Genomic DNA, 13,655 nt, shown 5'->3' with positions numbered 1-13,655 from the left:
TATATATATATATATATATATATGCACGCAAACCCCTCTACACATGTCACCTTCTTCCTCCAAGAGCTTCTCCTTCAATCATATCCTGTACGCAGCTTCAGCTCTCCTCTCCCGCCCCTTGTCTCGCTCGACCTTCCACGTCGCCTCCCTCTTCCCCAAGCATCCTTATTGTGCGCTAGGAGAAAACCCTAACTGCACGCAAGAACGACATCATTGGCTCGACTCGGACCAATGTAGGCTCCCTCAACTCACGAGTTCTCTTCTTCTTCTCCCGTTGCCACCTCCTCCTCCTCCTCTTTCGCACGCAATGATCCTCTTCTTACCTCACGACTTCGTATTCTCGGGTAAGAAAAACTCTCAACACCTCTCCTTCCTCTGTTCTCTGGCTGTACACCTAAGAGCTCCCATCTCATGCGTTAATTTATAGGGCAAAGTCATCTCTTCGGCTTCCGACCCCCTTGTTTCCTCTCCCTTCTTTTCAGTTGCCCAACTCCTCTTTTTCTCTTCTTCGTTTCTTTGTTTCCTCTTCTGATTGTTCATTTTTTCTTCCCCGGGTAATTGAAACGGGGCTTTACACTATAGACAAAAATATTTGACCAAATCAAATAAAAGATTGACCTCAAAATCAAACAATCTTTGAAGATTTGTATTTTCTTGATTGCGTGACTAACCTACCCATCAAAGAAACTTAAATTAAATTTCTTAATTATTCTCCATTGGGTTTGGAGGGATAAGGGGTCGACCATGATCTTGCATAGAGAGTTTTGCATGATGATAAACTCAAACCTTAATGAAATGGCTTGGTTTATGATTTTTTTTTTGGCTTTTGTGTTGGTGCTGCATTTTATTTAATGAAACTTTAATTTGATGTCAAATTACCCAAAATTTGAAGCTTTATTCTTCTTGTAGTGATTCCAAAAGCATTATATATGTTGCCTAGAAACTAGGGCTGTTATCGAGCCGAGTTGAGTTGAGTATGTAATGGATTGAACTTGGCTTGATCGAATCATAAGTTGTTCATTCTATATTCAAGCTTGATCAACTTTTCATATATATGTTCATACTTGACTTGCTTAAATATAATAATGATCTTACTTTATTTGTAAGTTTTTGTATTAATTGAATGTGTTAGGAATTCAAATGAGGACTTAGTTTTTTTTAAAAAATTTAAAATTTGATTTGTACTTGATTATTCATATAAAGTTCCAAAACAAGCGAAAAATTCGAAGAAGTACTTAATTTTTTTACATATTAAAGTTATTAACAATTAATTTTACAAATCTAAATTAATAACCAATTGAATAAATTTCAAAACATCTAACTTGTATTAAATGAATAAAATAATATCTAAGTTATAAGTAAGTTTTTTTACCATCGAATAACATAAATATGTACTAACAAATTATTTGATTCAAATAAAAAAAAGAAGAAATTACATTGAATTTATATGTATATTAATATTAAATTATAATATATTACTATTAAACATATAATTATGCTTTATTCCAAATTGTATTTAAATAATGTCTCATAAACATGTAGACGCTGGTGTTTTTTCCCGCACGATTTTCTTATGGTATTGTAGTTGCTACAATACCATGGGAAAATAAATAGCGGCTGATGAGATTCGGGCTGCCAAAGCAATCCCGTTTTCCTTTCTTATTATTTCTTTCCTATTATCCTTGTTCCTTTTAAGCCCTTCCTTATATATGTGTGTATTAGGGGTTGGATTAGCGGCTTTTGTGAGTTTTATTTTAGATTTATATCAGGATAGCCGCTAGTGCTTTTTCTTTCTTCGAGGGTTGTATCTGAGAGATTGGGTGGTGATCCGACTGTATCTCACTCCTGAGGTAGTGATTCTTCCGCATCTTCCCACCTTGCTCCTTGCCGCCGTATCTCGCTGCAGCCGACCACAATAGCATCCCATTGTTTTCTGTAGTTCCAGCAACCTCCATCGCCTTCTCCTCCGTTGTTCTCGCTGCCCTCGTTGTGCCTTCGTTGCCGCGGCCTGCAACACCTTTCCTTTGTTGTTTCACTGCGGTCCTGCAACCTCAAACAACAGCCTGCTATTGTGTGGACTGCACCCCCGTGCTGTCCTGCTATTCCAGCTGACCATAACCCTTCCCACTCCTCTTCCACAGTCCGGAAAACCCTTCTTTACCTTGTCGCCACCTCTTCGAGCCCCTAATAGTCATCACCATCACCCAAGATCCCGCCCCTAACACGAGTTGTGTGGAGTTGTGTGTCGTGTGTGTTGTATTTTCCCTTTCAAATGTGTTAATTGTAACCGTTTATTTGCTTCTAGTAATAATATTTGTTTTTCTATATTGTAGTTTGAGTTTATTCCGGTATCATTTAACATTATAGCTAGTCTAACTAATCCTAGTAATATCCTAGGGTTTCCTAGCATGCCCCTACTCAGATCACCTCCACCAAAATTTTTCCTATTCTCAAACCCTACCCAAATTTTGACTAACCCTTATTTTCCCTTGCTCATTTTTAAAATAAGAAACCCCAAATTAATTTTCCTACACCTTCAATGAGTATACTACACCCTTTTTCATTTCTCAACCCTAAGCCTGGTCATGCCACCAAGGAGATACAAATCCGAACCTACCCAGGAGGAGATACACTGAGAGATCTGTCGAATTCAGTAGAGGCTTGTAGATATTGAGGATGAAACCCGGGGGGAGATTACCCTTTGATGGTGAACTGAAGAATCGAAGGGGACCAAGAGATGAGGATTTGCATCCCTTACATAGGGAGGACTTTACTGATGCAGAAGGATTAGCCACGACGCTTTGGAATCCAGTATCAAAGGAGGCCGAAAGAAGAGCCATCATACGGTGAATGGGACAATATGAAGGTGAAGTGTGAGATCCAATGTCAGTTCCTACTAGCTTATTATAGATAGAAGATTCAAACTCGAGCTTCAAAACAACCACTTCACAGGAAGACTACCACGTCTTACAGACATTGCTCAACCTCAAGGTCGTGCAATTAGATTACATACAGGAGTCCGTCAGGGGAAAAAATGGGTCAGAATGGAGAACATGCAGAACCAATCTGCATCTGTCCCAGCTATGAAGTGTTGCATGTGCTGCGAATTTAGGCACGTTGAATCAGATTGCATAATCAGGGGTGTGATTTGTTTCGCAAAGCTGGAAATTCTTGAAAAATTAGGTAATGACATTAGACACTGAAGACAGTGAGGACACAAAGCAAGAGGATCAGCTTCTAGTTGAGAGATAAATGGTGTCCCGAAAGAAGATGCAAACTTCAGAGAATTCTCAATTTTCAGCCAACGTGGAAGAGACGTCATCGATTCCAGTTTACCTCAAGATAGAAATTCCAGTTGATGAAATAATAACGTTTTAGAAGGTAGTGAATGATATAATTGGCATTCCGACAGTACGAGATTATGGTGCCTTGAGCTAGTGTTTTGCAGGTTGAGAGGAGCATCAACAACATTGGTTTTGGATGTTCAAAGGAGTCATGAGTTTAGAAAGCTGACATTAGACACAGGATAACCTCCATTAAAAAAAATTTTGATACATCAACTTGCCCCCCCTTTTTAGGGTTCAGATAAGGTGCGACAGAGACTGATAATTTGGTTAGACCAACTCTCACAAACACTTGTCTTGACTTTTATTATTATGACCCAATGGGTGATAAATTAGAGTTCGTTTGGGGCAGCTGATTTGGTGCGGCGGCGTTTTGAAAATGCATCTGGACTGTTTGGGTAAACTGCGTTTTGACAGCTTATGCGTTTTGAAAACGCTGAAAGCAGCGCTTTCACACCTCACCTATCTAAGTGCGGTGGTAGCTTTCTGGCAGCGGTCTGGTTTTTCCAAAAAAATAAAAATTTCTAACCACCGCACCTAGCTTATCAGTTATCAACAGATTATTTTTAAGTAGTTTATCAATAAATTATTCAATAAGCTGCAGCTGCCCCAAACAGACCCTTAGTCTAAATGGATCGCCACAACATATGTTGTGATACATTGCATTTCAATTACATATTCGAATGCATCAAAATTAATTCATCCTAAACATTAAAACTATACAGAGCTACTAAATCCCAAGCAATAAAAATACTTATTCAAAACTTATGTAAAAAGCTTCCATAACTAACGTGCAAAATCTGTACAAAGACGCACTTGGCTACTCGCCCCGGTGCTCGTTGCCCCTTTTTGGAAGGCAAAAATAAAGAATGAGCAACGAGCTTAGAAAACTAATCAGGATTAACATAAGATTTTATGGATGAAAAAGAAACGTGCATGCTCGTATAAAACTGTATATCTACATACAATCATAAAATGCTGACATAATAAAAAACATGAGAAAAGAGCAGGTGCAGGTATAAAAAATCAACTATAGTGTAATTTGCAGGTCGTAAGTATGAAATCATAAGTATAAGCATGTTCATTAATTTCATAGAAGTCATATTATATAAATGTCACTTTAACATATAGATTTCAACTATTTTTATATTTTTTCATCATGGGTCGTCACTCTGCCCAAAAGACTATATAAACTAATGATAAAGGTTGAGCTTCCTTTAACATAGCAGTTATCGACAACCCTCTGATATCCACAATTCCCTTACATTCTGTCACCGCCTATTTCGAACAGTTTTCAGACTTTCGTCCCCATATAAACATCAGAAGTCGGAAATACATCATTGCATAATGTACTTGCAAGTACTCATGTAATAATTTATCCCTTAACATTCATTGTGACATTTCTATAACAACATTTGTATGACATTTCATAAAGCATAATTTCTGCAATCAGGTATTTCATGTTTCATAAGTATGAATCGTAACAGAATGAATACTTGCAAGTAATTAATGTCATATATAATTATCTGGATTATAAAATAGAATAAAATCATGTGTAGCAATAAAAGTCAACTTGTATTCATACATTAATTGCAAGTATTCATCTACAATATGTCAAAATTCCTAAATGCATCAGTGTCAAATTAGACATAATATGAAAGTTATAGAAGAGTATTTTTCTTAGTTTAGCATAAGATTATTTCACCCGACTAGACTGAACAACCCCACGATGAAGATTTGTTTACAGGTCAGGTCCTCCAACAACTTCAAGGAGTTCAAATATAACATGTCCCCATAAACTTCGGGGTTTGCCTCCAGAACTTGGAGAAAGTCATCTACGGAGGTGTCATGTGGAGTCCCAGCCTCACTCATGCACGCATCCACCAGTTTTGTTTTTTGACTTATAATGAAAGCAACTCCTTTTTTCCAGTTCATTTTGGTTTGGGCTTGGGCCTTCATCAGAGCCAGTTTCCTGCTTGGCCTCTAAGTCCTCTGTTATGCTTGTAAACCCATGCTCACTTGGGGTCAAGGCATGAGTGCCCGTTGCCACAACCCCACTGAACATACAATCCAACTCCTCTTCCAGATCAGGGTATTCCACTGAATTTATATTTCTTGGTGGCTGACACTACCTGCAATATACGGGCAAGTTGATTACTTAAACAGTTCAAATATAATTAAAATAAAGTCTTTCATGTAATGAAATAAAGTAATGAAAATTGTTACCTCCAATTTTTTAACCCCCACCATTCATCTGAAGCATCAATTGTCCGTTTGATTGGATCCCAACTCAAGTCCGTGGATCCTCGTTTTAATTCCTTTCAAAATTTCTAGTCTTTCAACTAGTCCCACTTGTTCTTAAATTGCAACCTATCGTACTTCTTTCATGTCATTCCTTGAACTTCTTTATAATATTTTGCTACTTTTTCTCGTTAAAATAGATGGTGGATCTATTTCCCAGCTTAACCTTCTTAAGACAGAGGTCGCAAAATTTGAGTTTCGCTTCCCTATACAACATGGATGATGAACCTACTTCTTTTGTCTTAACCATTTTGCTACTAGCATAAAAAAGTAAAATATTAATATTTGACAACAACTACGCCACAACAGTTCAAAACACAATACCTCCACACACATCCTATAGCAACCACACTGTAACACAACACAGTCAGAGCCACCACACCACAACCCATAGTACAACCCACCCAACCACATCACACCACAACTCACAGGATAGCAAGACCCACAACACACGAACACAATTACAACCACACCCACAACACACAACACCCAACTACAACCTACAACACACACAGACAACCACACCACACCCCAACCCACGGGACAACAAGACCCACAACACACAAACATACAATCACAACCCACAACCCACAACCACAACACCCAACCGCAACCCACAACACACACAGATAACCAAACCACATCACAACCCACAACCCATAGCACCCAACCACAACCCATAACACACGCAGACAACCACACCACACCACAACCCACAACACACAGACAAACCACACAACGTCACAACCCACATTACAACAAGACCCACAACACACACAGACAACCTCACAACACAACCCACAGAACAACAAGACCCACATCAACTCTTCATCCCATATTTGTCATTTTAGGCAATTACATATATGGCACTCGAAACATTGCTATCTGTAAATTAAGCACCCCCTTTCATCCAGTTTTCAAATCTTCACTCAAACATCAAAGGAACTGATAAAACACTATCCCATATTTTTCATTTGAGGCAAGCACAACACACCACAAACAAACGCACAATATCACAACTCACTGTATCATATTTGCCATTTTAGGCAATTACGTACATGGCACCCCAAACATTGCTATCTGCAAATTAAGCACCCCCTTTCATCTTGTTTTCAAATTCTTATTCAAACATCAATGGAACTGATAAAATTCCATCCCATATTTTTCATTTTAGGCAAGCACAACACACCACACGACAACCCACAGCATAGCAAGACCTCATCCCATATTTGTCATTTTAGGCAATTATATACATGACACCCGAAACATAGCAATCTGCAAATTAAGCACCATCTTTCATCCTATTTTCAAATTCTCACTCAAACATCAAAGGAATTGATAAAATCCCATCCCATATTTTTCATTTGAGGCAAGCACACCACACCACACCACACCACACCACATAGCACAGCAAGACCCCATCCCATATTTGCCATTTTAGGCAATTACATACATGACACCCTGAGAATGCTCTTGAAGTCTTTATTTATCTTTGAAGATCACATGAAAAATACGAAAATCACATAATGAACTTTGTGTGAAACCTTCTATTGTGGTTTGGTTGAGATAATAAAATATAGAAAACATGGCTAGCAAAAATTTAGATCAGCGTATGCACTTAAAACTGACCTACCAATTTGTAAGATTCCTACTAGATCTGGGAACTTTGGGTTGTCCACCGTGGGTGTGATAATTCAGTAAGAAAAGGAAAAACACTTGTTAAATTCAAAGTTTCTCCTTTCTCTTTTTGTCTTTATAAAAGTTTCTTTTGCTTTGCAAAGAACTTGGGCATCACTGGAATTAATTAAAATTTCTATTTCCAGCAAGTATTGTTGTTACCTCTGGTTCACTTCTAGGAAGGCTACTATGTCCTCAGTCGACAAATCAAAGTAGAAAGTATGATAAACAGATTTTGTTGCCCTTTAGTCCTCTACAGGTACCCATCTCATATGCTTATTTTCTTTATGAGGGTTTTCATGTTCTAATCTTCACTTTTTATTCAAAAAGTAAATGCCTTCACTTCCGGATAAAGCACAAATTTTCTTCTTATTTTGGACTTTATATAATTTATTTCATAACTTCAATTACTTTCATACGAATTATTGTGTTTTGATTAGCAAAGCTTGTTGTCATGAAATTAAAGATTAAAAGAGTAATCATGCATGAGAAGTATTGTTTAAAAAACTTATCTTAATTTTATTTATTTAGGGAGAGGAATGCACAAATTGAGAAATTTCAATTTTTGATTTGTAATGTAAACTTTTTGTCGGCATAAAATATATCATTTTGTAAAGCTTCATTTTTCATTATTTTACTTATCAACCTTTCAGGAAGAAAGATTGCAGTACTTAAAGCAAAGAATGAATGTTTCGTTTGATATTTCTCGTGTTGATCATCAGGTACATCATCAATTCGTATCGCCTAATTAACTTCATAACTTTTGCAATTCCATGCTACCCGGCTGAACTTTACGGCTCTCTGGATTTTGAGTGCACATTTCATAGTTGATTGAAATTATTTTCATGCCAGAGCGATCCGATTCTTCTTAGGGACATTTACATATATACCACCCAATTCATATATATTTATACATCTAACATCTAAATTTTGTTTTTCTACATTTATTCCACCTAAATCTTTCCCATCACATAAAAAATGCCACCATTTTAACTTTGAAAAAGCGAAATACTTATTTTCATGCATAGGCAAGCTGATATGTATCTGAAAGTTGAATTTTAGGTCATAGATATATAAATACATAGGAATTAAACATAGGAATTAAGTGGTATGTATGTAGATCTTCCTTATTATAACGTGATGATTTGATCCCTCTTGGATCCTAATTTTTAATACACTTCCAACTTATTTGTACATAGGAATTTAAATGGTATGTATGTAGATGTTCCATCTTATTATAATGTGATGAGTTGATACGTCATGGATCCTAATTTTTTAATTCACTTCCAACTTATTCATCTTAGGATGCTTTGAAGCAGCTATGGAAACTGGCTTACCCACAACGTGAACTTCCTCCGCTCAAATCAGAGAAATGGAAAGAGATGGGTTGGCAAGGTGCAGATCCCTCAACAGATTTCAGGTTTTCATCAATGACCCAGTTAATCATGCCATTAATATGTAACTGCTTCTATGAAGGAGTTAATTCTGATAAATTCTTTCAGGAGTGGTGGATTTTTATCCTTGGAGAATCTCATCTTCTTTGCCAAGCATTATCCAGTAAAATCTCCATCCTTTGATGATCTACTGCTCTTGCCTCTTGATTTCTGTATTTAGTTTCTTTTCAAGTTGGGGCATTTACATACAAACCACTCAATTTCTATGTGTTTACATATCTAACACCTAAACATCACCTTTTACATTTTTACCACCCAAATCTTTCGTATCTTCTCAAAAATACCACCATTTTAACTTTTAAAAAGTGATGCACCTTTCATTCATAGATAAGGTGGCATGCAGGTATAAATTGAAGTTTAGGTCTTAGACATGCAAATTCATAGGAATTCAGGGGTATGTATGTAAATCTTCCTTTTAAGTTTTTCATAACTATTGTCTCAGGATTCCTTTCAAAGGCTTTTGCACAAACGGGACGGAAGGAGGTCTGAATTTGAGTATCCGTTTACTGCAGCTGGTATTAATATATCTTTCATGCTTACTCAGATGTTGGGGCTGCAACCAGGTAATCAGTGTAGGTTGCTAAAGCTGTATTTGATAGAAAAATTTTATTAAATTGAAATATTTCTTAAATAAATAACTGATTGGATAATACAATGCGAAAAGTAATATATGTAAATATCATACCTCCAGCCATTTGTAAGATCTCATTTATCATTGATTTTTATATCTTCTAAACCTTTTTTAACTCTCCAATTGATGGCGTATATTTTCTTAAAGAGAGAATAGGTTTAGGGACCCCAAATGAAACATTTTTCTAGTTTTTAACTGCTGCCCATCACAGTAGATTCTAAAACTGAAAAATTCCGTTTTCATAACAATATTCACGTTACTGTTAATTTGAGTAATATTTGGACCCTAAATTAATCTTAGGAATATCATTATTATTAAAAGGAAAACCGTGAAAGCTAACGGTGTTATCTTCATTCTACAGATGGCCAAGAAACTAAAGTTGGAAATCATTTTCTTGAACTACTGGAGTTGGATGAGATGGCTTTTGATCATCTTTATTGTGTTGCGTTTCAGCTTCTGGACACTCATTGGCTTTCTAAACATGCAACTTATATGGAATTCAATGTAACATATATTTCCTTTTAAATATGGTTAACAGTACTTCATTCATTGGATCCTCATTTTTTATTACTGTGTTGTCTCTTTCCAGGAGATTCTGAAATCTACTCTAGCAGAGTTAGAGAAAGAGCTTTTGCTGGAAAGAGTATTCAAAATTGCAGATTTACCGGCATACCGGTTGTTAAATAGGTAGCATTTTTTGTATGATATTAGTGAAAAAAAAAAGATTGTTTGTTGGTCATATATTTGTTGAACTCCTGAAACTGCATTTCTGATGAAATGATAGGAATGCTGCACAAAATGATGAAATGGCACTCAAATATTGATTGATTTTTGTATTTGATCATTGAATGCTACTTATAATATTGAAAAATGATATTTTTGTTAAAAACATGTTCCAAATGGTTCTGACAATTTTGCCTCCTTGTGATCATTTATATTGACATGCATTATATAATTTCTTGCAGCTACTTTTTCATCATTCTTATTACTATATGATTTAGAGAATTTGTGCGTATTTGATCTTTTCAATTCCATATTTGAAGTTGTAAACAGTTCAGAACTCCGAATTTAGGAAGTTATTTAACGATGCCTCAGCTTGTGGATTGGGGAATCCATTGAGGATGGTGGAGATAGTTGTCTTTTTGGAGATGGTGTTGTCACGACTTTGCAATGATGGATGGAATGATGCTGGAAGGTCAGGGAGGCCATTGAGTATGATAGGTTAGTTCTTCTGGAGATAAAAGTAGTGCAACTTGAAGGCAACATAAGATGTTGTGCAAAAAGTTCTTAGAGGTTACTGGGGATAGTCCTGTGACTTGAAGTTGATGAATTTGGTAATGTAGAATGATTATGTAAGCAGCCATTTCACATTGACAGATTATTTTTTTTGGATAATTACACGCAACACTCAAAGCATTGCTATTTATAAAACTAGTATTTATGTGATTTTTTTTTTAACTATCAAACATATGTGTTTAAGTGTGTCATGGTCAAACCATTGAGAATTTGATAAAAAATAAAAAATATGGGTTGGGTTGGGTTTGGGTTTTATGATGAATTTTCATATTTTAGATTTTTAAAAATGAATGAAATGTGTTAGATTTGTAAATAGCAATGTTTTGGGTGTTATATATGATTATTTTTTCCTCGACATGGAGAGAATATAATCTGAAGACAATAGATGGACTAGTGTAATAAGGTCATGGATGTAGTTGAAGTTGATTAAGGGTCTGTTTGGGGCAGCCACAACTTATTAAAAAACTGTTGCACAACAGTTGTGCCAGGAAGCTAGTATGCAGAAGCTACTGCGGGAAATCTATGTGTTTGTTTGTTTTGTGCAATTGTGCGGCAGCTATGGTGCAATTATTTATGATAAAAAAGATATTTCTACCCATGTACTATTGTGTTGTTTATAACAGTCAGTTGTAGTTGTACATTTCTTTTATGCAAACATATATTCAGTTTGAAAATTACATAATAAAACTAACTTCTCACTAAACAGTGAGTAAAGAACAATCAAAATTAAAAATAAAATTACTAGAATAATAATTAATATTATCATAATATTGAATATAAAATGCAGATTATTAATTTTAACAATACCAATAAAACCACCATAACATCACTATTACCACTACTACCCCCACACACCACCACCACACCACTACTACCCCCCACACACACCACCAACACATCATCAACAAAAACCACCACTACTACACATATCACAAACACACGACCGCAACCATACAACCGGTACCACCATGCCACCACACCGCCACTACCACCAACACATCAACATCAACACCACCACCATTACGAGCACACAAATACCACCACCACAACCACCACAAATTTATCATCAACACCAACACAACCACCACCACATCATCGCAATCACAATCATTACAACCAACCACTACCCAATAAAAAAAATTTAGCAACAAACTAATATAATTCATTCGCCACACAGAGACCTTAAACCAACAATAGCAACCCATCATACACAGTGGCTGCAAAGCAACAATATCAACTCATCATACTCAATGGCAAAGCAACAATATCAACCCATTAAACACAGTGGCCGCAAACCACCAATAGTAACCACTTCTACATAAAACCTTCATATGTCATAGAAAAAAAGAAATGCACTTGTTATATGAATTCCACAGATACCTGCATGCCACGATCCCTCGTCTAACTATTTGGTTAACAACCCAAGATGAACAAAAAATCACAAGGCCTAAAAAGAAATGCACTTCATATATGAACTAGAAACCGCAAAGAGCAAAGAGCTAAAACCACATAGACCTACAAAATTCCAACTTTCATAGAAAAAGGATATGCAATATGGTGATTTCCCCTCCCTATATCAATTTTCTTCAGAGCGCCAAAAACTGCAAACGGCAAGCTAGAAACTACAAGGGACCAAAAGAGCCAAAACCGTAAATACCTAATAATTTCCAAATTTCACAATAAAATTGATATGCAATATGGTGTTTTCCTCTCCCTAGATTCTCAATTTCTCCATAGAGCAAAACCTTAAACCGCAAAAAGCCAAGTTACACAAGACGACCACAAACCACAAATTTCTCAGAAAACATGATTGCAATGTAGAATTCATAGAACCATTTCTCCATTGAGCAAAGCAACAAACCTCGAAGATCAAGCCACAAACGGTAACCACAAACCGTAAAGGAGAAATGAAACAAGGGCAAAGTGAGGTAAGAAAATACCTGAGAACAACAGAGAAAAGGGGAACTAGCGATTCTCGGTAGTTCTCTCACAACGAGGGGAGGAATCACTAGGGCAGAGACGTGAGAGAGGAGAAAGGGGAGCGTGGAAGAGAGAATGAATCGCTAGGGCAGAGACACGAATGCGAGGGCCAACCCAAGTAATAGATTTATGATAAAACATGGTCCGTGGAGTCAAGCTCGTGCCCGCCCGCGTTTTAATGAAAATTTTCAAATAAGTTGGTTCCACCACACGAAACAAACATCAAACACGATTTTTTGCCGCCGTGCTGCTCCATTTAAGCTGCCCCAAGCACAGCTTTAGTTGGTCCTTTCTCTAGTAGTCCAATTAGCATGGATATAAGGAACATAAGAGAGATCACATAAGAGAGATCACAAGAGCCGCGGGCGGTCTGAATTCTTATATGAACAATATTAAGATTTTCGAAGAAGCTTTAAATAGTCGTTAAGAATTGGGCTGAAGGCAAATGATAGTATGGATTAAATCTCTCAAATATAAAGTCATGAATCCGCTAATTGCATTTAGGCTCTGTTTGATTTGAAGAAATTGAAACAGATGAAATGAAAATATAATGCAAATGAAAATGATGGTTGCATTTGAAGTAAAATGAATTTAAATTATCTAAGTTTTTATTTTTTGTCAAAACAAGCATGCCTTAATGTTTATTTTGGCGATGTTGTTGATTTGCCCCTAATTTCTCTGAAGAATTTGTATGTACAAAAGATGTTTCCTTTGAGAGACAAACAAAGCATAATAATACTAATAAATGATGATAATGTGTGAATCATTATAATTTTTAATGATGAAAGAGAGACAATTTGTACAAAAAAATAAAATAATAGGTTGAATTCTCCTGTAGACAGTCAATAAATAAGTAAATAAATGTATATGTATATATCTATCCATATATATATATCTATCCTCTATATATATATATATATATATATATATATATATATATATATATATATAACTCTTATTAAATATCTCACC

The 13,655-nt window shown here is 36.0% G+C and overlaps 1 protein-coding gene across 1 annotated transcript in view; it reads left to right on the top strand.

Moving 5' to 3' along the window:
• Positions 1–10,251, top strand: part of LOC110034138 (ELMO domain-containing protein A-like) — an 18,821-nt gene extending 8,570 nt beyond the window's left edge. The window contains exons 4-10 of the mRNA XM_020738419.1: positions 7,469–7,581; positions 7,976–8,044; positions 8,627–8,742; positions 8,825–8,879; positions 9,219–9,339; positions 9,769–9,911; positions 9,997–10,251. Coding sequence (XP_020594078.1) covers positions 7,469–7,581; positions 7,976–8,044; positions 8,627–8,742; positions 8,825–8,879; positions 9,219–9,339; positions 9,769–9,911; positions 9,997–10,098 — 719 coding nt within the window. The 3' untranslated portion in view covers positions 10,099–10,251. The remainder of the gene's footprint in view (positions 1–7,468; positions 7,582–7,975; positions 8,045–8,626; positions 8,743–8,824; positions 8,880–9,218; positions 9,340–9,768; positions 9,912–9,996) is intronic.
• The last annotated feature ends 3,404 nt before the right edge of the window (positions 10,252–13,655 follow it).

Source organism: Phalaenopsis equestris, unplaced genomic scaffold (genome assembly GCF_001263595.1).
Source record: "Phalaenopsis equestris unplaced genomic scaffold, ASM126359v1 Scaffold001357, whole genome shotgun sequence".
NCBI classification, from domain to species: Eukaryota; Viridiplantae; Streptophyta; class Magnoliopsida; order Asparagales; family Orchidaceae; genus Phalaenopsis; species Phalaenopsis equestris.
The sequence above is the reverse complement of the archived record's forward strand: the minus strand, read 5'-3'. Positions and strand labels throughout refer to the sequence as shown.